Source organism: Pan paniscus, chromosome 22 (genome assembly GCF_029289425.2).
Source record: "Pan paniscus chromosome 22, NHGRI_mPanPan1-v2.0_pri, whole genome shotgun sequence".
NCBI classification, from domain to species: Eukaryota; Metazoa; Chordata; class Mammalia; order Primates; family Hominidae; genus Pan; species Pan paniscus.
Genome location: NC_073271.2, coordinates 40,895,434 through 40,921,468, shown reverse-complemented (window position 1 = coordinate 40,921,468; position 26,035 = coordinate 40,895,434). Strand labels below are relative to the sequence as shown.

The 26,035-nt window shown below is 51.5% G+C and overlaps 1 protein-coding gene across 2 annotated transcripts; it reads left to right on the top strand.

Annotated features, from left to right (window-relative positions):
* On the top strand, positions 1-26,035 carry PTTG1IP (PTTG1 interacting protein). 2 transcript variants are annotated; one of them, XM_034948232.3, is made up of 6 exons: positions 1-652; positions 10,485-10,537; positions 14,839-14,947; positions 20,073-20,244; positions 21,171-21,217; positions 24,004-26,035. In XM_034948232.3, the coding sequence occupies exons 1-6, from the start codon at positions 538-540 to the stop codon at positions 24,048-24,050; spliced, it is 543 nt and encodes a 180-aa protein (XP_034804123.3). In that variant the 5' UTR covers positions 1-537; the 3' UTR covers positions 24,051-26,035. The 2 variants fall into 2 exon arrangements, with proteins under 2 accessions (XP_034804123.3, XP_034804124.3); XM_034948233.3 differs by lacking the exons at positions 14,839-14,947; positions 20,073-20,244; positions 21,171-21,217 and having other exon boundaries at positions 512-652.

Below are 26,035 nucleotides of genomic sequence, written 5' to 3'. Positions count from 1 at the left end.
GCCGGCGCGGACTATGAGGGCCCACCGCGCCTCGTCCAGGGCTCACTTAAGAGCAGCGTGAGCAGCGCTTGGGGCCGCCGTCCGGGACGCCCGCAGCCCTTTAGGATGGAGGCCGCCCTGACCTCCGCTACCGAAGCACCGCGCTCCCCTAGTCTCCTCAGCCGGTCGCCGTTCCCCGCCGCGCAGGCGCAGGAGCCGCGGCGAGCCCCTCGGACACTCCTCGCCCGTCGGTCACGCCTCGCCTCGCCCATCCGCGCCGCGCAGGCGCACTGAGCCTCAGCCGCTCTCCTCGCTACCAGGCGACTTTCCTCTATCGCGCAGGCGCACTGAACCTCAGCCCCGCCGGGAGGCGAGCCCGTTGGCGAAGGGGCGGGGCGGATGGCGAGGGAGGGGGGCGAGCTGCTTTTTGAGGCTGCGCACTCGCATGGCCCCGCCTCGCAGGTCCACTTCCGGCGCCGCGGCTGTTCCGGGCGGAGACCGCTTGTGCTAGAGTCGGAGTCGTAACGCTCCACTGACTGATAGAGCGACCGGCCGACCATGGCGCCCGGAGTGGCCCGCGGGCCGACGCCGTACTGGAGGTTGCGCCTCGGTGGCGCCGCGCTGCTCCTGCTGCTCATCCCGGTGGCCGCCGCGCAGGAGCCTCCCGGAGCTGGTGAGGGCGCCGGGGCGGGCGGGGCCGCGAAGGGGGCGGGGCGGCTGGTGAGTCCTGGTCGGGGTCGGGGTCGGGGTTTCGGCCAGGGCGCTGGGCTCGGCGGGCGGCCTGGGCCCACGGTCGCAGGCAGCGCCCCGACGGAGGCTCCTCGAGGGTCACGCCCGTTTGGCGGCCGCGGGAGCTGCCGTCGCGGCTGGGGCGCGGGCAGGGGAAGAGCCGTCTTTGTCTTTGTCTTTGTTTTGTCCAGTCGCTGCGGCCGCTCCTCGCGCGTGGCCGCGGGTTGGTCCTCGCCCGGCAGGCGGGACGCTTGGCACCTGCGGCCTCCCTTAGCCTCACTGCGACCCCAAACAGCACTCCTCGGGTTCGATCCCGAGCCGGGAAGCCGGCTCACGACGTGTTCGAGGTCGCACAGCTGGTCGGGGGCAGGCCGGGATGGCGGCCGCAGGCCCCTGCAGGGTGATGGGGGCCGCGGCCGGTGTGTCTCTACAGCCGCCGGCGTTCACGCCGCCAGTCCCTCCCGGCCGCAGTTCCACGCACAGCAGCGAACGCTCGCACTTATCTTATGCCTTAGAAAGGAAGGCGTCCCCAAAACCAGGCTGTAGCATCTGATTTTGAAGCCAGCTGATTGCGGTTCTACGCTGTCCAGACGCGCAGGTGGCATTCTTCATCGTTTATCCCGTCTGCGCCAGGCCCTGCGGCCACAGTGGTGACCGACAGCCAGAGCTCCTATCCAAGAGGAGCTGAGTCCCCGGGAGGCTGACCAAGAAAGAAGCAGAGAGGGCGCGGGGGCTGGGGGAGGAAAGTGCGTGACAGGAGACTCAGAGTTCCAGAAACCGGGAGTGTTTATAGAGGGTGGCTTCCTGTGGGGCTGGGCCTGCAGGGCCTGGTGGGCTGCGGGAACATCCAGCAGGTTCTAAGCTGGAGAGTGTCATGGTTGGACCTGTTTCAGAATGTCATGCTGGCTTCCGTGTGTGGAGTTTCCAGGTGACCACTAGTGGTGGGGAATAGTGCCACCTTAACTTCAGTTTCCTGACCCTTACAATTAGGGTTGACCTGGGCCCAGCTTGAGGGGCTAATACTTTTCTCAGCTCTTGTTAGCCCAGGCTCTGTCAGGGTCTGTTTCATATAGTAGAGCACCTTTTCTTTTTGTGACCGTATGGAATGTTTATTCCGATGCAGGATTATTTGTGTTTCTTCTTACCTGCCTCCAAGTGTACTTAGGGTTTGTGACGTTAGCAATGCAGCTGCCTTGAAGTTTGTTAGTCAAGGAGGCCAGTGGTACTGTACTGGGGACTTTTGGCCCAGATTGAGTTCTAAGCGCAAATGTGCAGTGAATACGTTTCCACAAACAGAATGGGCGTCTGCAGGCAGAGTGTGTGATTCACTGAAAACTGTATCAGTGGCTCGGGGGTGTGTTTGCTTGCATTGTGAAAGCGGGAGTGTCAGGAAAACAACCATGAGGTTTTGTTTGACTGTGGTTCCTCCTGCTCTGCACTGCTGAAGGGTGCAGAGATGGGTGTGGACAAGTGGAGTGGACAGTGTGGGAATTAATCCGGAAAAGCCATTCGGTGTGTCAGCTGAAAAGCCATTCGGTGTGTCTGCGCTTGGAGGCTGCACTTGCTTGCTTCCACTTATGGTAATCACCAAGTCCTGGTGGGTGGACTGTTGTTTCTCTCACTGGGGACCCCTTGGAATAGGAAGAATGGTGCCGTGTCATGTTGGCATTCACTGCCCAGGCGCCTTTGGTGTCTGCGTGCCCCTTGTCCTTGGAGAGAGGGGCTATTTATAGCCTGGAGAACTCCCCTCTTCCCACAGAGTACTTGCTTGGTGTGAGATTTTTACTGCTTGTCATGGTTACGGGAATGTGACCGCAGTACTGATGTTTAAAACGTTTTGTCTCCTTTACAAGGACACTGTGTGAATTTAAAGAATACATTATACCAATCCAAATCCAACACTTTTAAGCATCTTTTTATGTGTTTTGATGGAGGAGAGACATTAAGAACCCATGGTGTATTGAAGATCTTTAGAGCAAGATTCTTGAAGTTAAACCTGGATAGGGCTTTTGGACCCCACTTTATTTGTGTATGGGGTCAGACTCAATCCAAGAGCTTCATCTGGAGGAAATATGACCCCAAAAAGGAGCTCAGACTGCTGTGTGAGGGCTGGCGCAGTGGTGGCCAGTGCAGGTCCCCGAGGTGGTGGGTCCCACTCAGCTGCTCCTTACAGTGGGGACTTCTGATGTGGAGTTCTGCCCCTGTCACCCTGAGAAGCGTGGCTTTCTAACTGTACAGAGTGCTACAGTGTACATAGGGTTCACAGTGTTGATATATACTCCTAGTCTTCAACTCTTTCTTTTGAAATAGTGGAGTTTCCAAGAACATTTTTTTGTCTCCATATCTGCCCTCTTTTCTCACCTGGAATTGACAATGTAGTTGTTCTCCATGCCTCTGTCACAGTGCAGAGTGGGCACCATGCCCCTTTGGCTGCTCGTTCTGCTGATGAGCATGGAGACTGCAGCCTGTGGCCTGCGGTGTGACAGAAGCATGACAAGGAAATACGTACACTTGCTGGTGTGTTCCTTTGTGCTTAGTGTGTTTATTGACTCACCTGAAACTTCAGGAAAGCACTCAAATGGGTCATGGAGGGTTGGTGTATCCTGACAGAAGAAAACGTTATTTGTTGTTGTTGTTTTTTCCTTTAATTTCGGAAACAAATGAGACTGAAAGGTCTTTAAAAATTGATAAATGGAGTCTAAGTTGAAGCCTTGCAGTCATAGGACCCAGAAGTCAGGGCAGTCACATTCAGTGTTAGACTTAAGCAACACAAGGGCAGTTTTTATCTCTGGTTTTCTAGCACATGGTTTTTCTGTATCTTGTGATGAGATAAGAGATAGTGATCTCTTAGAGAAATAAACACTGCTTGTCTTTGAAGCAGTAACAAATGATTCATGCCTTTCTTTTTTTTTTTTTTTTTTTTTTGAGATGGAGTCTTGCCCTGTTGCCCAGGCTGGAGTGCAGTGGCGTGATGTCAGGTCACTGCAACCTCCGCCTCCCAGGTTCAAGTGATTCTCCTGCCTCAGGGATTACAGGCGTGTGCTATCACACCCGGCTAATTTTCGTATTTTTAGTAGAAATGGGGTTTCTCCGTGTTGGCCAGGCCGGTCTGGAACTCCTGACCTCAGGTGATCTGCCCACCTCGGCCTCCCAAAGTTTTGGGATTACAGGCGTGAGCCACTGCACCTGGCCTTTCTTTTCTTACTATGCAAGATGATGTGTTTTCAAAGGATAGAATAGAATGACCTTTTTTCATCTTTGATGTTATTTTCATGAGGACTGTAAACATTGGTGTTTTCCCCCTTACTGAAAGCCCGCTCTGTTCTTGGCCTGCTGGGAGCAGGAGGAATGTTGGGCGGTTTTTCTCTCCCTCTTCCTGTCGTGCCTCTCCGCTGACTCAGACTGACCGGTAATGCAGAGGTCTGAGGGTAGATGGAGTTGACGGTGTGTGTTTTGGAGCTCAGTTCTTTTAGTTCACACAAGACCTGGTTATCAGAAAGAAGCTTTAAAAATGAAAATCCCCTGTCACTTGTAGCCACTGTTGGGCTGAGGAGAGGAAGCACACGCACCCTTCCTCATGGATGACTTTTCAGGAAGGACTCGAGTGGGTGTGTTGGGCATACCCTGTCTCCTTGCCCAGATTGTATTTAGAAAGACCTCAGAGGCGCAGAAAGTTGAAGGAATAGTGCAGTGAAGTCCTGGATGCCCTTCCGTTCTCAACATTGGCTCTGTTTGCCTTAGCACTCTCTCTCTAGATCTCCTTATTTTTTAAATTTATAATACAATTGTTTGTGTTTTATTTATTTTTAAAAATTAATTCAGCTGGGCACAGTTGCTCACACCTGTAATCCCAGCACTTTTGGAGGCCGAGGTGGGAGGATTGCTGGAGGCCAGGAGTTCAAGACCAGCCTGGGTGACATAGCAAGACTCTATCTCTACTTATATTTTAAAAATGTATTGTAAATTGACAATCACAATTGTGTTGCCTGTTGTTATTTTGACCAAACCATTTGAGAGTAAGTTACTATTGTGACCCTTTATCTCTACATTCTTCAGAGTCTATCTCCTAAGAAGGAGGCTGTTCTTCTTCATAACTGAAATTTATATAATTATCAAAATCTGGACATGTAACATTGAATACCTGATTTAACTTACAATCCATATACAAATTTAACCAGTTACCCCAACAATGTCCTGTTTCCCTACCCCCTGAAATCCAGGATCACAAGTTGCATTTAATTGTTGTGTCTCTTTAATCTCCATTGATCTAGAATAGTTCCTCTTTGTCTTCAGAAAGCCAATTTGTGGAAGGACCCTCAGTGGGTCTTACCGGGTGTTCCCTTTGATTCGATTCAGGTGCGCTTTGGCAGGAGCACGGCGCAGTGATTCTGTCCTCTCAGTGTCCTCCGTGGGAGGCACATGCTGTCACTTTGTCCCATCATCATGTCGTTCTGGGTTATGGTGGAGATAACTGATCTCTTGGAAGTGCCACCTCCTCTCCATGAGTAATGACTCACCTGTGGGGAGGTGCTTTGAGACTTATCTTGTCAGTCCACAGGCAGACTCAGTGGTCTTGGCATCTTCGGGGGCAGACCCAGTGGACTTGGCATCTTCGGGGGCAGACTCAGTGGTCTTGGCATCTTCGGGGGCAGACCCAGTGGACTTGGCATCTTCGGGGGCAGACCCAGTGGACTTGGCATCTTTGGGGAATTCTTGCCTGCATTAGTGTTGGCTGTGATGATTGTAAAATGGAGGCTTCTCAACTCATCATTTCTTCAGCATTTGCCACTCAGCCTTCTCTTTATTTCATGTCAGTGTGGCTTCTAGGGGTTAGAGTTCATGACTGTTATCATTTATTTTGATGTTCACTTGGCCCAGATATGGCCAGAAAGACTCCCTCCAGGCTGGCTTCTGGGTCCTCTTGCCATTCGTTCATGTCTGTGCCACTCTCGGGCACTGCACACTGTCTGTGGCTCATCTGTTCACTTCCTGCCCCACTTCTGGAATCAGCCATTTCTCCAAGGAGCCCTGCTTCCGGCTGATGGGGAACAGCATGTAGAAACCACGACCTGGGCACCAAGAATACACCTCTGCTGCTGGGTGTTGTCCTTTCTAGGCCCTTTCAGCAGACAGAGCTAGGAGTTGAATTTTAAAACCAAGAGTTCATCATGGTGCCCATCACATTGCAACACCACGGGGGTCTTTGCCCACCATCAGCCCACAGTTGCTCCTTCCTCCCGCAGTGCCAAGTCGCTGGGGACTTGGGAACGTCAGCAGTGCTGTTCTTATCAAAGTTTCCTGTAACCCTGTCTCTCAGCAGTGATTTAAGAAATTAAGGCTTTTCACTGGTTGTCAATTTTCTTTGCCTCCCTGGGGCTGAATACAGCCTGTTGTTTCAAGTATCTAAAGTGGCTTAAAAGAAACTTCTCCATAAACCGAATAGCACATCGCTAGAGACTCTGAGAAAAGTACTACTTAGTGATAATTGCTATAGAATATGTGACAAAATGTGCTTTCATTTCAAATAAAGTGGAGATTTATTTAGAAAAGTGGAGTGTAGAACTACACTGTTAAATAGAAGGATCACAACAATGTACTCGATGTATTATTTGTCCCTTTTGGTAAACGTAATGAGTGAAATTGTAAGTTAAAGCTAAAGCTCTTTTCCCTCCATTTCATCATGAAGCTCTTCACATGGACAGCAAAGCTGAAGGATTTTGTGGTGCGCGCTTGTATACCCGCCACTTCAGCCGTGTCGCCATGCTTTGCTGTGTTGCATTTGTCCAGGTGTCCCCCACAGCCTTCCACGCCTGCGTGAATGTCAGTCACAGACGTGAGCGTCAGTCACAGACATGAGCGTGCTCTCCTGCCTTCACCATGCCTGTCAGGGACCAGAGTTCAGCAGTTGTCTTGTTTTTTCTTTTGAGATACATTTTTCATACGGGAATATGTGGGAAACTTAATTGTGCTGTTCAGTGAGTTACACCCACATAGCCGCGACCGAGACAGACCCTCGATCTGGAAGATTCAGCCTCCCCCACGCATGGCCGCCCCCCAGGCAGCCATTGCCCCCCTCCCTCCATAGGTGAGTCTCACCTTTTCTAGAGCGGCATAGCCACGAAATTACACGGTAGGGTCTTTTGTGGAAGGCGTCTTTCGCTCACATGATGTGCTTCAGACTCATCCATGTTTTACATAGAGCAGTTCGTTTCTTTTTATCGCTGAACAGTGTTAGTGATGGCGCAGCCGCCTAGCTCACCTCCAAAGGAGAGACACGTAAAACAGCCTTTTGTGTTTGGAATGCCTTTTCCAGAAGATCCCTTCATACGAGAGCCGCATGTTTGCTATTCTTGATGCCCTGCTGGTATCGTGTGAGTGTTCCAGTCTGTCTGTCCACCCTCCTACAGAGTGACATCTGGGCTGTGTTCAGCTTGGGGCTGTCACAGAGCGTTCCTGCGCGGGTCCATCTGTGGATGCAGGCGCCCTCTCTCCTGGATGAAATGCTGAGAGTGGAATTGCTGAGTCATAGGTGGTCGCATGTTTAGGAGCAGCTGCCAGACCTTCTTTGCAAATGGTCGAGCCATTTACACTTCCACCAACACTGTGTGAGAGTTCTGTTGCTGTACATCCTTGCCAACATTTGGTATTGTCATTCTCTTTAATTTTAGCCATTCTGGTAGGTGTGTAGTCATCTCTCATTTGGAGTTTTAGTTTGCATTTGTCTGCTGACTGGTGATGAGCACAGAGCTCTTTTCAGCGTGCACTGTGTTTGTGTGTGTGTGTATTGTGGGATTGGAGTAGGCAGTCTGTGTGTGTGTGTGTGTGTTATGGGATTGGAGTAGGCAGTCTGTGTGTGTGTGTGTGTGTTATGGGATTGGGGGAGTAGGCAGTCTGCGTGTGTGTGTGTGTGTGTGTGTTATGGGATTGGGGGAGTAAGCAGTCTGTGTGTGTGTGTGTGTGTGTTATGGGATTGGGGGAGTAGGCAGTCTGTGTGTGTGTGTGTGTTATGGGATTGGGGGAGTAGGCAGTCTGTGTGTGCGTGTGTGTGTGTGTGTTATGGGATTGGGGGAGTAGGCAGTCTGTGTGTGTGTGTGTGTTATGGGATTGGAGTAGGCTATGTGTGTGTGTGTGTGTGTTATGGGATTGGAGTAGGCAGTCTGTGTGTGTGTGTGTGTTATGGGATTGGAGTAGGCAGTCTGTGTGTGTGTGTGTGTGTGTGTTATGGGATTGGAGTAGGCAGTCTTTGTGTGTGTGTGTGTGTGTGTTACGAGATTGGGGGAGTAGGCAGTCTGTGTGTGTGTGTGTGTGTGTTATGGGATTGGGGGAGTAAGCAGTCTGTGTGTGTGTGTTATGGGATTGGGGGAGTAGGCAGTCTGTGTGTGTGTGTGTGTGTGTTATGGGATTGGGGGAGTAGGCAGTCTGTGTGTGTGTGTGTGTGTGTGTTACGGGATTGGGGGAGTAGGCAGTCTGTGTGTGTGTGTGTGTTATGGGATTGGAGTAGGCAGTCTGTGTGTGTGTGTTACGGGATTGGGGGAGTAGGCAGTCTGTGTGTGTGTGTGTGTGTGTGTTACGGGATTGGGGGAGTAGGCAGTGTGTGTGTGTGTGTGCGCGCTATGGGATTGGGGGAGTAGGCAGTCTCTGTGTGTGTGTGTGTGTGTGTGTTACGGGATTGGAGTAGGCAGTCTGCGTGTGTGTGTGTGTGTGTGTGTGTTATGGGATTGGGGGAGTAGGCACTCTGTGTGTGTGTGTTTTATGGGATTGGGGGAGTAGGCAGTCTGTGTGTGCGTGTGTGTGTGTGTGTTATGGGATTGGGGGAGTAGGCAGTCTGTGTGTGTGTGTGTGTGTTATGGGATTGGAGTAGGCTGTGTGTGTGTGTGTGTGTGTGTTATGGGATTGGAGTAGGCAGTCTGTGTGTGTGTGTGTGTTATGGGATTGGAGTAGGCAGTCTGTGTGTGTGTGTGTGTGTTATGGGATTGGAGTAGGCAGTCTTTGTGTGTGTGTGTGTGTGTTACGAGATTGGGGGAGTAGGCAGTCTGTGTGTGTGTGTGTGTGTGTGTGTTATGGGATTGGGGGAGTAAGCAGTCTGTGTGTGTGTGTGTTATGGGATTGGGGGAGTAGGCAGTCTGTGTGTGTGTGTGTGTGTGTGTGTGTTATGGGATTGGGGGAGTAGGCAGTCTGTGTGTGTGTGTGTGTGTGTGTTACGGGATTGGGGGAGTAGGCAGTCTGTGTGTGTGTGTGTGTGTGTGTGTTATGGGATTGGGGGAGTAGGCAGTCTGTGTGTGTGTGTGTGTGTGTTACGGGATTGGGGGAGTAGGCAGTCTGTGTGTGTGTGTGTGTGTGTTACGGGATTGGAGGAGTAGGCAGTCTGTGTGTGTGTGTGCGTGCGCTATGGGATTGGGGGAGTAGGCAGTCTCTGTGTGTGTGTGTGTGTGTTACGGGATTGGAGTAGGCAGTCTGCGTGTGTGTGTGTGTGTGTGTGTGTGTTATGGGATTGGGGGAGTAGGCACTCTGTGTGTGTGTGTTTTATGGGATTGGGGGAGTAGGCAGTCTGTGTGTGTGTGTGTGTTACGGGATTGGGGGAGTAGGCAGTCTGTGTGTGTGTGTGTTATGGGATTGGGGGAGTAGGCTGTGTGTGTGTGTGTGTGTGTGTGTGTTATGGGATTGGGGGAGTAGGCAGTCTGTGTGTGTGTGTGTTATGGGATTGGGGGAGTAGGCAGTCTGTGTGTGTGTGTGTTATGGGATTGGAGTAGGCAGTCTGTGTGTGTGTTACGGGATTGGGGGAAAAGGCAGTCTGTGTGTGTGTGTGTGTGATGGGATTGGGGGAGTAGGCAGTCTGTGTGTGTGTGTGTGTGTGTGTTATGGGATTGGGGGAGTAGGCAGTCTGTGTGTGTGTGTGTGTGTGTTACGGGATTGGAGTAGGCAGTCTGTGTGTGTGTGTGTGTGTGTGTGTGTGACGGGATTGGGGGAGTAGGCTGTGTGTGTGTGTGTGTGTGTGTGTGTGTGTGTGTGTGTGTTACGGGATTGGGGGAGTAGGCAGTCAGCTTGGTTGCGTGTTGGAAGTTACTCATGCAGTCGCTCTTGCTTCTGATTGGCTTGAGTTCCAGAGCTGTTGGCTGCATGGAGTTTGACCCCTTCCTTAGTAGCAGCGCTTTGAGTAGTGGGCAGAGTCTCAGGGTGTTCTGCGTGGTTGGAGCAGGCTGGTGTGCCGGGCCTCTCCCTTGGTACAGGTTGGTACAGGGAGCATAGCCCAGTCTGGGGTGAGGCTACCAGGGGACTAAGACCTTACTTTGTCATGTGAGATCTGTAGGTGAGTCCGAAGACAGAAGTGTGCTGCGTGGCAGTGTCGCTGGCGTTGATGTGGCCTCGGATGGAGGCTCTTGGGTTCCCAAAAGAGTGCCTGCTGATGAGTAGAAGGTCCCAGCAGGTTCGTGGTTAGTGATTACACAGCCACAGGGCACACCTCCTCTCACAGAGAGATCTGAAACACAGCCTTCTGTGTTGGCACTCTTCTCTCCCAGAAGAGCCCTTGTGGATAGGAGCCACGTGTTTATACTCTTTGTGCCCTGCCTGCAGCGGGATTCCTGAACACTCATTCCACATGTCTTGAAGAAGGCTTGTTATCAGCAGGGGCTCAGGAAGAGGACCTTCATTTGGTAATTCCACATCAGAGGTTCTTGGTGCCACACCCCTCACCGGTGCCCACCCTGCCCTGCTGGACTAATATTTACACTGCCTGATTTTCAGTGACTGACTTGTCTCTTGCCTCTTTCCTGCAGCTTGTTCTCAGAACACAAACAAAACCTGTGAAGAGTGCCTGAAGAACGTCTCCGTAAGTAGCACGTGGACTAGAGACTAGAGTGCTGTCCAGACCGTCCAAAGGCACACGGGCTTTCTCTAGGTCCAGGGATTCGCCGGGATGTGTGGAGGGCTCTGTTGTTTGGGATTTGGGGGGATGTTTTTTGGAATCGTTATCAAATGTTATTTTAGCCATTTCAGGTATATTAAACCTTCTCATGAAAACTGCAGTTACTGTCTGAGCATGGTCAGTATCCACGATTTCACTCCTATGCTGATGGGGCCAGCACTGCGTGGCCAGCCTTCCTAACGAGGCCCATAGCGAGAAATTGGGCTGTCTGCAAAGCTACACCCTAAGGTTGTGAGCCCGTGTTTTCCCAGGCTGTCGGGCTGCAGCAGAGACTGCTTTCTGAGCTCCTCACACAGGATTGGAAGGGGCACAGCAAGGAGAGAGAGGCACCAGCCCTCTGGGCCGGTGGGCCAGGCTGTCCATAGCACTCTCTGGTCGTGACCTGGGGCTTAGGTTTGGATTTTGTCCCCAGGTCTTTTAACTACCTGTGTGACCTTCAACAAGAGGGTAGCGGTCTGGAGCAAAGTTCCCTAAGCCTCCACGGCATGAGGTGGGGCCCGAGACTCCCCGGGGTGCCTTCCCGATGGAGTCTGATGCAGATGCCCACCTGGGAGAAGGAGCACCCGTGGTGGGGAAGCAGCACCACAGTGCAGGTCTTGTTAAAGACGTGTGAACAGGGCTGGGTGCAGTGGCTCACGCCTGTAATCCCAGCACTTTGGGAGGCCGAGGCGGGTGGATCACGAGGTCAGCAGTTGGAGACCAGCCTGACCAACATGGTGAAACCCCGTCTCTACTAAAAATACAAAAAAATTAGCTAGGTGTGGTGGCGCGTGCCTGTAATCCCAGCTACTTGGGAGGCTGAGGCAGGAGAATTTCTTGAAACCGGAAGTCGGAGGTTGCAGTGAGCCAAGATTGTGCCACTGCACTCTAGCCTGGGCAACAAGAGCAAAAAACTGTCTTTAAAAAACAAAAACAAAAACGTGTGAACAGGGTCCTTTGGTTTTCTCTGCGTGGTGGCCTGCGCCTGGGCCAGCCTGGCTGGCACCTCTTGGGCTTGCCTTGCCGCGCAGCTCTTGGTTCGGCAGCACCCAAGTCTGCTCGCAGCGCTGTGAAATCAGCACGGGAAACCTGAGGGAAGGCCCATGGCAGAGGGAAGTGGTTAGGCAGAAAACAGCATCCTGTGGGGCCTTTTTCTTAGGATTCCTGATCTCGCCCATCCCTTGCCCCTTCCAGTCAGGAGTTTACCAGGTTTTGAGAACTGCAGGGCCAGAGGCTTCCTTTCCCCGGCAATGAGGTTTCGTGATATGAGGAGGCTGGGAAAGATGTATTCGATGATTTCTATTCTAAGGCATGAGCCATGTTCTTAAAAAACTGGTCTTCCTCCACGAGACAGTAGCGTAGGTTTGAGACACACCTTGTCAGTTTGTGGGACTTAAGTGGATACTTGCATTTGCTGATTAAAAGTTGAAAGATGCTGTTTCTGTGGTTTCAGATCTTGACATTGGTGATGTTGAACTTGCTCTAATGCGCCTGGTCCTGGTGCATTTTCTAGATGGTGCTTCTTTTTAGTCTGGATTTTTCTATTGGAAGTCATTTCAGCCTTAAACATAGCTCACTGTTGTATGTGGCTTTGTAGCCTAGAGTGCGTTTTTGCCATAGTACCCTGTGTAACCCTCACCACCCTGGGCAGGGTGTGGTGATGACAGCCATCTCGTGGATGAGGCGGCTGAGGGACTTGCCCAGGTCATTGTGGATGGGGCCAGTCCAGAAGGGCTGAAGGCCTGACTCCAGTTCTGAACCCAGACAGGGCGGTGAAGAGGGCCGCTTGCCTTACAGCTAGCTCCAGGTGTGTGTGGGTGTGCTCTTGGGCACACAGGAGGTTTCTGGAAAGAGGTGTCAGTGCCTGGGAGGTCTCAAGAGGACCCTGCCTGTTGGCACAGTGGCTGTGGTGGGCTGTGTCCACGCTCCTGAGGCTGTGGTGGGCTGTGTGTCTCTGTGCTGCTGAGGCCGTGGCGGGCTGTGTGTCTCTGCTCCTGAGGCCGTGGTGGGCTGTGTGTGTCTGTGCTGCTGAGGCCGTGGTGGGCTGTGTGTCTCTGCTGCTGAGGCCTTGGCGGGCTGTGTGTCTGTGTGCTGCTGAGGCCGTGTGGGCTGTGTGTCTCTGTGCTGCTGAGGCCATGGTGGGCTGTGTGTCTCTGCTGCTTAGGCCGTGGTGGGCTGTGTGTGTCTGTGCTGCTGAGGCCATGGCGGGCTGTGTGTCTCTGTGTTGCCGAGGCCGTGGTGGGCTGTATGTCTCTGCTGCTGAGGCCGTGGTGGGCTGTGTGTCTCTGCTGCTGAGGTCGTGGTGGGCTGTGTGTCTGCTGCTGAGGCCGTGGTGGGCTGTGTGTCTGTGCTGCTGAGGCCGTGGTGGGCTGTGTCTCTGCTGCTGAGGCCATGGTGGGCTGTGTGTCTCTGTGTTGCCGAGGCCGTGGCGGGCTGTGTGTCTGTGCTGCTGCCTGAGCTGCTTGCTGTGTGCATATTACTTCATCGATCAGAAAAGCAGCACAACCACCAGAGAACACCGTATCCTCCCAGTGCAGTCCTGTGGCTCATGGTACCACTGTCATGGAAAAATGGAAAATCAGACATTTACAACTTGAGCCACTTGAAAAGGGAGGATGAGCCAAAAATCGTTAATTGCAAGCAAAACCCCTGAAATGGAAGATACTCCCAAATGACCAGAATAAACAGGGTTTAACTGTTAATTGTTACATTATGCTGGAAACCACTTAAACACGACATTAAGGTGGTCACTGTATAAGTAGCCCTGGGAAAGAAGGCCCAGGGGACATTGTAATTAATATTTTTTTGTAATAGATTTTTGCCCTAACCTGGGCCAAAAACGCCGTGACTTTCTATCCTATTAAAAAGTCAGTAACACTGTTAATGTGGAGATTGGGAGTAACAGGCAGTCTGGACTTGGGTCTGGACTTGGGCTGGCGCATGAGGTGCTGCCGAACGGCAGTTCTTTCTTTTTTCCTTTTGAGACGGAGTTTCGCTCTTGTTGCCCAGGCTGGAGTGCAATGGTGCGATCTCGGCTCACCGCAACCTGCGCCTCCTGGGCTCAAGCGATTCTCCTGCCTCAGCCTCTGGAGTAGCTGGGGTTACAGGCATGCGCCACCACGCCCGGCTTATTTTGTATTTTTAACAGAGATGGGGTTTCTCCATGTTGGTCAGGCTGATCTCGAACTTCTGACCTCAGGTTATCCGCCCTCCTGGCCTCCCAAAGTGCTGGGATTACAGGCGTGAGCCACTGCGCCCAACCCGAACAGCAGTTCTTTCACCCCTTCCTGTGCCATCTGCCTGCACGCTAGGCTGTCCCCTGTCACGCTCAGTGCCTGGCTCACAGACTGCTGTCGGGCCTCATTGTGTACTGCTGTGGCATGGGCTGGGCCCAGCTCTGGGCTCTTACACACACACACACGGGTGTGATGGTGTTGTCTCCACACCACTGCGGCCTCACACCTGACGTTCGAGGGGCTCAGACAAGAGCGTCTATGCGGTTCTCTCCAGCTCTCAGTTTAGGGCAGGCTGAGCCGTAGTTGCATCATCTTTCAAGCTGTGCGACTTAGTGCATTTGCGAAGGTCAGAGGTAGGAAGCATGGTCCTTTCTACAAATGGTGACCATGCTCACCCAAGTCTATTCAGCACAAACTCAGTGAGTGCCTGTGATGGGCCAGGCTGTGTCCTGTGTTCTTGGGAGACTTCAGCCAGTGAAGTGCACAGGTGCCCGGCATGTGGGGAGGAGAGGTCTACGGAAGCAAACCTCACGGGAGGTGAGGAGCGGGTGGAGACGGGTGGTTGTGTCCAGTCGGTTGATTGAGGCAGGGCCCATCCAGTCAGTGGGGAGCCACACAGATGTGGGGAGAGTACTCCAGGCAGAACAGGCAGGCTGAGCTGAGGCTGAGAGCAGGAGGTGGGGTTGGCAGCACTCAGGAGGCTGCCAACACAGAGGCCCCGTGGCCTCAGCAGGGTGAGTTGTGGAAGAGGCCTGAGTGACGCGGGCCTTGGATGAGTCCGTGGAGAGCTGACAGGGCTGCTGGCCGCTGTGCTGGGTGTGGACCGAAGGGCGGTGAGGGTGAAGGCAGAGACGAGGCGTGGCGGGGGAGGCTGAGCCTTTACAGCCATCCACAGAGCGATGGCAGCACTGGCGGGCTGTGGGCAGAGCCTGGACAGTTCTTTGGTTTTTCTGTTGTTTGTAACGCTTGCTTAATGTTGGTCTCTTTCAGTGTCTTTGGTGCAACACTAACAAGGCTTGTCTGGACTACCCCGTTACAAGCGTCTTGCCACCGGCTTCCCTTTGTAAATTGAGCTCTGCACGCTGGGGAGTTTGTTGGGGTAAGTCATTGTTTTCATTTGCTGCTTGCAAAATCGATGCTTCTTTGAAAATAGTAGTATGGGCCGGGCGCGGTGGCTCACGTCTGTAATCCCAGCACTTTGGGAGGCGGAGGCGGGTGGATCAAGAGGTCAGGAGATTGAGACCATCCTGGCTAACATGGTGAAGCCCCGTCTCTATTAAAAATACAAAAATTAGGTGGGCGTGGTGGCACGCACTTGTAATCCCAGCTACTTGGGAGGCTGAGACAGGAGAATTGCTTGAACCCGGGAGGCGGAGTTTGCAGTGAGCCGAGATCGTACCACTGCACTCCAGCCTGGCGACAGACCGAGACTGTCTCAAAAAAAAGAAAATAGTATTATGTGCTCAGTTAGCAGAAGTTGCTAGAAAATGTGCTGCCAATAGCTCTGTGACTCCCAGGGAGAGGTTGGGAAGCCAGGGGTGATCTGCTGACCGGGAAAGCAGCCCTGGGGCTCCCTGGGGAACCTGGCGGACCTACTGCAAGGTGGTCAGCCCCAGCACTGAGCTCTGTCTCACCACGTTACAGAAGGTGTGGGGGAAAGGGTGAGTTTGAAGGCAACGTGTTTGACTTCTCTGCTCAGTATGTTTTGTTCATGTGTCACCCCTGAAACTCACCTGTGAATTCCCCTAGAATCTCCAGTTTTCGCAGCTGAAGAATCCCTGCTTGCGTAGACACAGCCCTCTTTTTTTGTGTGCGTATCTTTGTATATTTGATTTTGCAGGCGTTTTTAAATTAAGGAAATCAGCTCTTGTGAGATTCAAGTTGTTTTCTAGTTTGCCTTTATTTATTTATTTATTTATTTATTTATTTATTTATTTTTGAGACAGGCTGGAGTGCAATGGCACTATCTTGGCTCACTGCAAGCTCCGCCTCCCAGGTTCACACCATTCTCCTGCCTCAGCCTCCTGAGTAGCTGGGACTACAGGTGCCCGCCACCACGTGCAGCTAATTTCTTGTATTTTTTAGTAGAGACGGGGTTTCACTGTGTTAGCCAGGATGGTCTCGATCTCCTGACCTCATGATCTGCCCACCTCAGCCTCCCAAAGTGCTGGGATTACAGGCGTGAGCCACTGCGCCCAGCCCCGTAGTTTGCCTTTTAAATCAGTTTGTGGTGTGTTTTGTAACCTAGAACTCATTATTATGTAGTTGAATTTATTAATCTTTTAGGCTTCAGGTTTTGGGGTAATACATAGGGTCCTAAACTTTGTAAAGAAGCAATATTTTCTTAAGGTGTTTTGATGATTCTTTTTGTTTATTTGCATCTTGGATCCTTCTGCAACTTACGTCTTACTTATCACTCTTCTAATTGATTTCCATTTCAAAATCTATCAGCCTCCATCTGAAACAACTTGTTGCTGGTGTTGAGGCCCTAGAGAATTCAAAAGTTTGTGTGGTGGTGGTGGTTGTAGTGTGGGATGTCTGGCAGGGGGTGGTGGTGTTGTGTGTGCACCTTCATGTGTGATGTGTGTACTGTGTGTGATGCATGTGTGTTTGTGAACTCATCCCTTCCATGGAACTTCTCTTAATGACCACTCTGAAGAGACAGCTCCTGGACCTGGGGAGCCTTGCCCTTTGGAGCACCTGTTCTGGAGGTGTTTTTAATGGCACGTAGCTTCTCATGAAGTGCACACATCTGAAGTCTCTCTCTGCATGGACTTTATAGCCTACATAATGCACACGTGTGTGCCTACATGGACCGCGGTTTATAGCCTACATAATGTACACGTGTGTGCCTACATGGACCGCGGCTTATAGCCTACATAATGCACACGTGTGTGCGTACATGGACCGTGGCTTACAGCCTACATAATGCACACATGTGTGCCTGCATGGACCGCAGTTTATAGCCTACATAATGCACACGTGTGTGCCTACATGGACCGCAGTTTATAGCCTACATAATGCACACGTGTGTGCGTACATGGACCGCGGCTTATAGCCTACATAATGCACACATGTGTGCCTACATGGACCGCGGCTTATAGCCTACATAATGCACACGTGTGTGCGTACATGGACTGCGGTTTATAGCCTACATAATGCACACGTGTGTGCGTACAGGTATTCAGTGCATTTTTGCATACGTATACAGGTTATCACCACTCACAGCAAAGTAGGTAGGACTTCCAGGACTCTCAGAAGGCCCAGTTCCTGTCAGGACCCCCACGGGAGCCACTGACTGGACCTTCCCGTCACCACAGATTAATGTTACTGGTTCCCGCCTTTATGTGGAGGAAATCCTGTGCTTTATTGGATGTTTTATTCAGCATGTGCCCGAGATTCGTGTCAATTGCCTGCACCAGTTGTCTGTCTCGTGCAGTGTTCTACAGCTGTTCAGCCATGCTGCCACTCAGGGACGCCTGGGTCCTTCTGGTGCTGCTGTTCAGCTGTGTCTGGGTCCTTCTGGTGCTGCTGTGAGCGGTGTTGTGTTGGTGCCGGCACAGGCGCTCACTTCTGGAGGAGTGTAGGAGTGGAGTTGCTGTGTCACGGAGCATGTTTGTGTTTAGCCTTAGTACGTCTGCCAAATGTTTTTGGAGTGGCTGTACCAGTTTGGCCTCCCTCAGGCAATGTGGGACTTGGTTGCTCCACATCCTTCCCAACGTTTAGGGTAACCAGTCACCCTAAGTTCAGTCCATCTAGTGGGTGTGTAGTGGTGTCTTGTGCTTCTCACCTGCATTTCTGCAGTGACTAGCCGATCGTGCTGAGCGCCTTTACCAGTGGTGGGTGTTTTTGACAATTCTCTTGTGAAATGACATTCCCACGCTAGGCTGCAGAAGTGGATGGACACACAACACCCAGCCCTGTACCTGAGAGCGGCAGCAGGTGACTAGTCACAGTCACAGTGGGGAGGGGGCACCACACGCCACACAGGGTCCCGCAGGGGAACAGGGCTCGGGGAGGCAGCCATTTCGTGACAGGAGGGTGGGGTGCGATGGGCTTGTTTGGTTAATTCTGAGGCTGAGAGGGAACTGACACCTGCTCCTCCGGGAGAAACAGAAAGTGTACCTGGCCCTGCCAGGAGGAGGAAGAGGCTATCTGAGCTGGGACCTTGTCCAGCCTTGTCCACGGGAGCAGAGTGGGGAGAAGTTGTGGCTGGGCCCTCAGGGCCCTCCTGATTTCACCAGATGCCACGGCGCACATGATACCAGTTTTAGGTCTTGCACCACAGGTCCTTGTTTATTCTTACACATAACCTTAGAACCATTTTATCCAGTTCTAGCCAAAATTATTTTGGAGCTTTAATTGTAATGACCTGATAAACATGCTTACTTGAAGGAAAATGAAATGTCTACAGCGTCGGCCATTTGTCCAGAGGCAAAGATGCCTCTCTTTCAGGCCTCTCCCACATCCTTTGGTTCAAGTTCAAGTTCATGGGTTTTACCCTATAGAATCAGCAAAAGGATCCCAGAGTTTGTTTCCCATTGTGACAGGATTTCTGTTTGTTTTTAACTAGTTTAGCTGCTTATCAGAAAAGCTATCTGAGGGGTAGATATGTTTTAAGGCCAGCCATCTTGTTGATCTCATTGGAGTTCTCCAGTCAGAAAATGACATCTTCTGCCAATGAAGGTCCCCTCTGTAGTTCTCCCTCTTACTATAATTTTTGCAATTCTACGCTTCCAGAACAGGTCAGAGGAGGAAAAAACACAGGATTAAAAGCTCAAAAGGCATTTGATCAGATGTAACCTCCTATTCCTGATTTTCAAACTATTTTAATAAACTAAGAAATGCGGATCTCAGCGTCCGGGGCAGCAGGGGTGAGGCTGCGGGAGCCCCAGAGGCCTGGCCGTCGGCCTCCTTGCCAGGGCCCAGGCATGCAGCAAGTGTTGAACTCTCAGCCCCTGGAGGTCAGACGGTGTCACCTGTGGTGGTGGCACAGCTATTAACTGTAGTTAAAAACAGTGAATCATGCGGTAATCTACTGCCCAGGGGAGTTTGCTTATAAAGCCATCTTCAGGAGGCTGGCTGGGTGTTTTTTGTTTGTTTCGAGATGGTGTCTTGCCGTGTTGCCCGGGCTGGAGTGCAGTAGTGCAGGCACGGCTCACTGCAGCCTCAACCTCCCGAGCTCAAGCAATCCTCCCACCTCAGCCTCCCATGTCGCTGGGACCAGAGGTGCATGCACCACACCCAGTTAATTTGTTAAACAGTTTTGTAGAGATGGACAGGGGTGGGTCTCACTTTGTTGGCCGGGCGGGTGTCGAACTCCTGGGCTCAAGCAATCCTCCCGATTTGGCCTCCCAAAGTGCTGGGATTATAGGTGTGAGCCACTGTGTCCAGCCAAGGAGGCTGTTTGAACTGCATGATTGAAAACACATTTGCAAAAGTAGTTTTAGGGTATTTTTTAATTGCCTCTGGTTTGAACTGAATGGAAAAATCTTGGCTGATTTTAATGTATAGATCTTCAAAAGAAGTTTAAAAGGATAGTAAGATCTGTTTTAAATGTGCATGTGTGTCTGAAGGCTGGTTAAGGAAATCATAACAGGGTTTGGGACTGATTAGTCAGCCGTTCTTCAGCCCCAAGGTCCTGAAAATACTCAGATTTGAAGATGATCCCGTCTTGTTCCGTGGTCTCGTCCGCTCCTCCACGGTCATTCTTTTCAAACCTGGCCGCCAGTATGTGCCCTGAGAGTCTATTTCTCTTGTAAATCATTGTAATATTCTTGACTTTGGTTTAAATAAAAAAACAAAGCTGCATCAGGCTTAACCTCCCTTTCTGTGAGTTTAGAATGTCTTACGAGAGTCTGAGTATGTAGCTTGGAATTTTGGTTAGTTAACTTTTCTCAGGCTTGAAATGCCTTTTCAAACTCAGCTGAGACAGACTACCCTGTCACTTCAGTTCATTATGGTTAATATTATAAATTGTTAATAAATTCTAAGTCACAGATAGGAACGTGTGGCTGAAAGGAGACTTGGAGAGGGCGGGACCCTGTGGGGTGGAGGCAGGGCCACAGGCTCTCCACACGCCAGGAGCCAGCAGCCTGGCCGAGGCGGCTTTCCTCCTTATGCTCCTGTGTGTTGAGGTTGTTCCCCAGGGACGAGGGAAGGCTGCTGTGCTGGGTGGGTTCTGTGTCTGGGGCGGCCCTAACTCCAGGTGCTTGAATCTCCAGTGAACTTTGAGGCGTTGATCATCACCATGTCGGTGGTCGGGGGAACCCTCCTCCTGGGCATTGCCATCTGCTGCTGCTGCTGCTGCAGGAGGAAGAGGAGCCGGAAGCCGGACAGGAGTGAGGAGAAGGCCATGCGTGAGCGGGAGGAGAGGCGGATACGGCAGGAGGAACGGTGAGGTGGCGGTGATGCCCGCTGGGAAGGTTACTTCGAGGGGATTCAGATCTGCAAGGCCATGGAACTCACATGGATACGTCCTGAGTTTTCCTCAGTTTTTAGAAATTAAGAATGTGTGTAGTGCCCAGGGGATCTTCTAGGTCGTGGTAGAGAGCGAGAGACTGTGATGGGCACCTAGCAGTGGCTGCGAACCTTGCTTCTATAGGCTTCCTCGCCCGGTGTCCTCCCATCGGTGCAGTAAGGCTGAGTCTGTGCGCGGTGACACGGGTGTGTGACGGCTGCTAAGGCGGCTCATCCAGGCCCAGCATTTGCCAAGAGCAAGCTGAGGCTCAGAGGGGACAGCGTCTGACTGTGGCTGGGTCAGCTCTCCTGTCGCCCTTTCCCTGGTGACACAGCACTCTCCTGAGTGTTTGCTGGGGCTCTGGGGCAACCCCAGGGGGAGGTGGTGTAATCCACACCTGACCTGAGGGGCCAACTGTCAGGTTGGCGGCGGGCGAGGGTGGAAGCGGGACAGATTTTCCATGTAGTCACCTTGAAGTCACATGCTACTAAGTAAAAGCTGACAATCGCATTTTCCTCACCATCTTCAGAACCTGGTGTATGATTTTTACTGTGTTTTCTTTGTATGGAGAAAGCTTTTTAAACATCACAGTATTGGGCATTTGAATTTTGCTTTTATTGAAAAGAGTAGAGTAATACATTGGAACAGCCTTTGAAGACTGGGTTCGTCGTCACCTTGCCTGTCCTGGTGGGTATGTGGCCTGACGACCAAGCTTGTCCTCACCCTGGTTTCACTCTGGGAACTGGAGGGAAGCCATCAGAAGAAACCTGGCGCCCCCACTGAGGGACACGGAAGGGCGTGTCTAGCAGTTACACCACCGTGCGCTGTCATTTGGTGCTCATAATGTTCCTCTGTGTTTTAGGAGAGCAGAGATGAAGACAAGACATGATGAAATCAGAAAAAAATATGGTAAGGACTGGTCACGCCTCCTTTTTGTCTGGTTGGGAGGCGATGGCACGCTGTCTCGGTCCTCGTTAGTGCCAGTGGGGCCTGAGATGGGGCTGTGGGTTCACCCATCGGAACAGAAGGACGTCTCTCCAGAGAGGAGCAGCTGGCGGTTGTCCCCAGCGGTGCTGTGGTGAACTCACTCCTAAAAATATTTTTATCTCAGCCAGTCGTCTTCATGAAGTCTGTTTTCTCAGATAGCTGTTTGCTTATCGAGTCCCAAGGCTTCTGGGCTGGAAGTCTGCAGCTGTTCTGCCGTCGTGTTTGGCTTCCTGTGGGCGCGCCTGCGTAGCCGAGGTGCTGCGAGTTTCAGGGCGGCCCTCTCCTCCTCGGGAGCGTTGCTCGTTGCCATCTTCTGAGTGTGGCAGGCGCTCCTTCCAAGCACTCCCCAGCACCGGCCCTGCTCCTTCTCGCCCAGCCTCGGTGTTCTGTTCTTGTTTGGTTGTGTCTGGAGAGATTTTGGAGAGGAGCTTTGAAGGAGCCAGAATGAATGTATTTGCCAAGTGTAAACCTTTTATTTAGTTGGAGTGAATTGGAAATACACATTACGTTATCTATACTCCCCCAAACCACGTGATGTTCACTGCTTAACGCTGAACACCACCACCCAGCCGTGCTTTATTGATTCTGTATGATTTTAAAGTCCGCCAAGAGTCTAGTGTCTCCCGCGCTGGGTTTGTGGTTGTGTGGCGTCATGGGCGTCTCCCGCGCTGCGTTTGTGGTTGTGTGGCGTCATGGGCGTCTCCCGCGCTGCGTTTGTGGTTGTGTGGTGTCATGGGCGTCTCCCGCGCTGCGTTTGTGGTTGTGTGGCGTCATGGACACGGTGGGAACTGACTCCTCGCCTGTGCGAGGCGCGTGGTCCTGGATTCATGGCAGCCGTGGGCCTCAGGAATCTGTCGTCCTGCACCCACGGTGCTTTCCTTGAAGCAGTGTATTAAAGGCTAAACCTAATTGGAAAATTTCAGAGCCTTTTCTGACTAATGCACGTGTTTTGAGTCTTCCGTTTGTTCTAGGAAATATCATATATTTGTGGTATTTTAGGGTCCCACCCACTGGGGGCATGAGGACGTCGCTGCGGTTCTCGGTCATCGGGTGGGGGGTGGACGGCAAAGCCCAGCAGCCACTGTGAGCGGCGCCTCCGTCAGGTGCAGGTGATTGGCGTTGGGTTCCCTCTCATGGGGGCTGCAGAGGCCCCCATGCTGCTGGTGCCCTGGGCTGTAAACGCTGGGTGGCTCTGCCCACTGGCCGGGACGTCCCCTCCCTGTCAGTTCTGGCCTCCTTGGAAAGTCACCTCCATGTGACTGTGCTGTGACCTGAGGCCACGTGAGTCTTGCCAGTCTGGAAGTGTCAGCTTGGGGGCGTGAGGCTGCCTTGGCTGCTGGCCTCGAGATGCCCAGTGGCTGATGGAGGCTTTTTCCTATGTGTTCCCGCCCATCAGTCTCCTGAGTGCCGTGTGCTTGGGCGCTGACTCTCTGGGTTCTCTTCACTGCTGCCTTGTCCTTGCCCCACCGTCTCTGTTGCCTACGTTTCCCGGTGTGTGTCTGGTGCAGTTATATAAAATACCAGCACGCACGCAAAAACCCTTCTTTTGGTTTTGGTTTTTCCGTCTAAACTGGAAGTAGACTCAGGAGCGAGTTTTTCAATAAGACCTTAACCAGTCTCCTTGCTGGTATCTGATGACTCTTTCCCAAAACCGACTTTGAGCCTCATCTCCCAAAGCCTGATGCCTGTGGCCCTCCTTGACAAGCAAGAAAGAAACATGGCTAGGCCCTTCCTTACCATCCCTCTGCTTCCCCGCCTCCTCTTCCACCCGGCCCCCAGAATACATGCAGTGAGTAGCTTTGTTATAATCGCTGCAGATAATTTTAGTGTACAACACAGATTTTTAAAGGGAGAGAGAGGCCAGGCACGGTGGCTCACGCCTGTAATCCCAACACTTTGGGAGACCGACCGAGGTGGGTGGATCACCTGAGGTTGGAGTTCGAGACCAGCCTGACCAACATGGTGAAACCCCGTCTCTACTAAAAATACAAAAATTAGCCAAGTATGGTGGTGGGTGCCTGCAATCCTAGCTACCTGGAGGCTGAGGCAGGAGAATTCCTTGAACCCAGGAGGCGGAGATTGCAGTGAGCCGAGACTGCGCCATTGCACTCTATCCTGGGCAACAAGAGCAAAACTCTGTCTCAAAAAAAATAAAAAATAAAGGGAGAGAGAGTGTGTGTATGTGTGTGTGTTTCTGCAGTGTGAAGGGAAAACTCCTGGTCTTTGGGTAAGTACCACAGGTTTACTCTTATTAAATACACATTTTATCCCAGTTCTGTCAGAGTACTCGAGAGTTAGATTGATGGTCATCTTAGTTCTTTCTGTAGCCTTAATTCCAAAGGTTTAAGAGCAGCTATAAGCACAAAATAAGGTTATTTTGTTTAATACTAGCCATCCACTGTGGAACTAGCCAACCACCGTGGAAAGTACTTGCCTTAAATTTCTTTTCTTCGCCGAGCATCAGGAAATAAGTGCTTATCTCTTAGGATCTGTTAGAGTTCTTGTTTCTAGTAAATTTTATTTCAGTTTTAAAGTTTAAAGTGGTTTGACTTCAAAAAAGGTTAAGCACTGTATGAGAGCCTGCTTACAACGCCCGTTGTTGCTATAGCCTCAGTAAATCTTCTTATAAAGCTTGGTTTGTATGGCTTTCTAAGATTTTGTTTCTGGTTGAATGAATGAAGTTATGATTCAAGTTTATTTTGTTTCAGGCCTGTTTAAAGAAGAAAACCCGTATGCTAGATTTGAAAACAACTAAAGCGCTCCAGCACATCAGTCCCGACGCTTCCTGTGAGGTGCACGCTCCGCAGCCCAGCCCAGCCGGGAGACCACGTGGCCATCGCGGTCTCCTGACCTTGGCCAGTGAACCTGCCAGCCTTCCAGGACAGGCGGCCGGAGAGCTGCCCCTGAAGGACAGTCCTCTCGTCTTGCAGACTGGTGACCTTCTATTCCCTGTTCATCTCTGTTTCTAGATTTAGTCACTTGACATAAGAAATCTTTGGGGTTTGGGCTTTTTTATACTCTTCTCAGTTTGTAAAACGCTAACTGCACAGGAAGCCGCCTGACAGCACCCAGCGCTGTGGCTGTCATTCTCCCAGGGCAGAACCCTGCGTTCCTCTCTGTCCACTAACAAGCTTCACACGCAACACAGGGAAGTCGGTTTGACTTTTGTCGTGAGGAGAACTGACCAGCCCTCATCATTCCCCATAAAACCACGGACAGCGTCTGTGTGCGCATCTTGAGTCTTCACACCTGTTGACTCACACGGCTTTTGCTGATGACACGGGGCTCCAGTACACAGTCTGATAAGGACTTAACGTCCTAACCTCAATTGTATTAAATAGCATTGGGGAATAGCTAAACCTTTTTTAAAAAAATTATTGGATTTTCCTCCCTGCTTACAAGATTTCACCAGAAAACTTTCATATAAAAATTCAGGTGTTTTTTGGACAATTTTTAAAATTTGTATCTCTGCTAGAACATGAGAATCTTTTTCCCTTGGAAGCTTGAATTATAAACGTGGTGTTTGGCCTGCCTCAGCAGCACCAGTTGACTGCTCGTGTGCCAGCGGTGTGGGGAGGACGGGGCAGGACGCTGCAGCTCTCTCCAGCCCTGTTGGCATCCTCAGTGCCTGCAGGCCTCTCCCTGCCTGTTGGGCTGTCTGGGGGGTGGCCATTTAGGGATCGTGGGGACGGGGTCCACCCCAAGAAGAAAGAAAGGCCCGTCCACAGGCCCGGCTCTGGGCCGCGTGCCCCGGAAGCAGGTGTGTCCAGAGCCAGCTGAGGGCTCTCCCCACGCCACCCAGCAGGCGCCGGTGCTCCTTCTGCCTCATGGGACCAGTCCAGCTTCCAGCCGCTCTGGCTCGAGGGTGGTCTGAGCACTTCCTTCCGAGTGGGCTTCTCTGGGAGCTCTCCAGTGGCACTGCTGGACCTGCCCACGTTTCTGTAAAATCAGGATACGTGGCTTTAGTAAGCAGACCAAGCGCTTTGTGGCAGGGAAAGCAGCGTGTGGGGAAGTCACTGAAAAGTGCTGCCTAAGGAAGTTTGGAAATAGTCCCCGTTCCAGATTGCCTTGAATTTTAAAACATTTCGCTTTGGGAAAGTAGGTCAGCAGCACCTAAGATCAAGGATGCGTTCCATTTTCACACTTCACAGTCATGAAAACTGAGAAGACTGTCTTCAGCGTGAACTAAAGTTCACAGGCAGATCACTGATCCAGAACACTTCAAGAACTCGTCAAACAGCTCCATAAGCCTTTTTGACTGTGTACATCTGTACCGGGAGTAACATTCCTAGGCTGAAATTTCCACAAAGAATAGAACCTGTACCCAGTTCTTCAGGCTGATTTCCCTGACCTCTTGGGCATTTGTATTTGTAGTAAAGTATTGCAGAGATTCCTAAGTATTTTATAGCAGCCATCAAAATTGGACTTTGTATTGTTTATTCATAAAAGACACTTGGTAATAGACTTCAGTGAACTCTGTATGAATGCAGTAGTGTGCGTGCAGAATCCGCTTCCTGAGCGTAGGGTGCTGAGCTGGCGCTAGGGCTCGGTTGTGAAATACAGCGTAGTCAGCCCTTGTGCTCAGTGTAGAAACCCACGTCTGTAAGGTCGGTCTTCGTCCATCTGCTTTTTTCTGAAATACACTAAGAGCAGCCACAAAACTGTAACCTCAAGGAAACCATAAAGCTTGGAGTGCCTTAATTTTTAACCAGTTTCCAATAAAACGGTTTACTGCCTGCA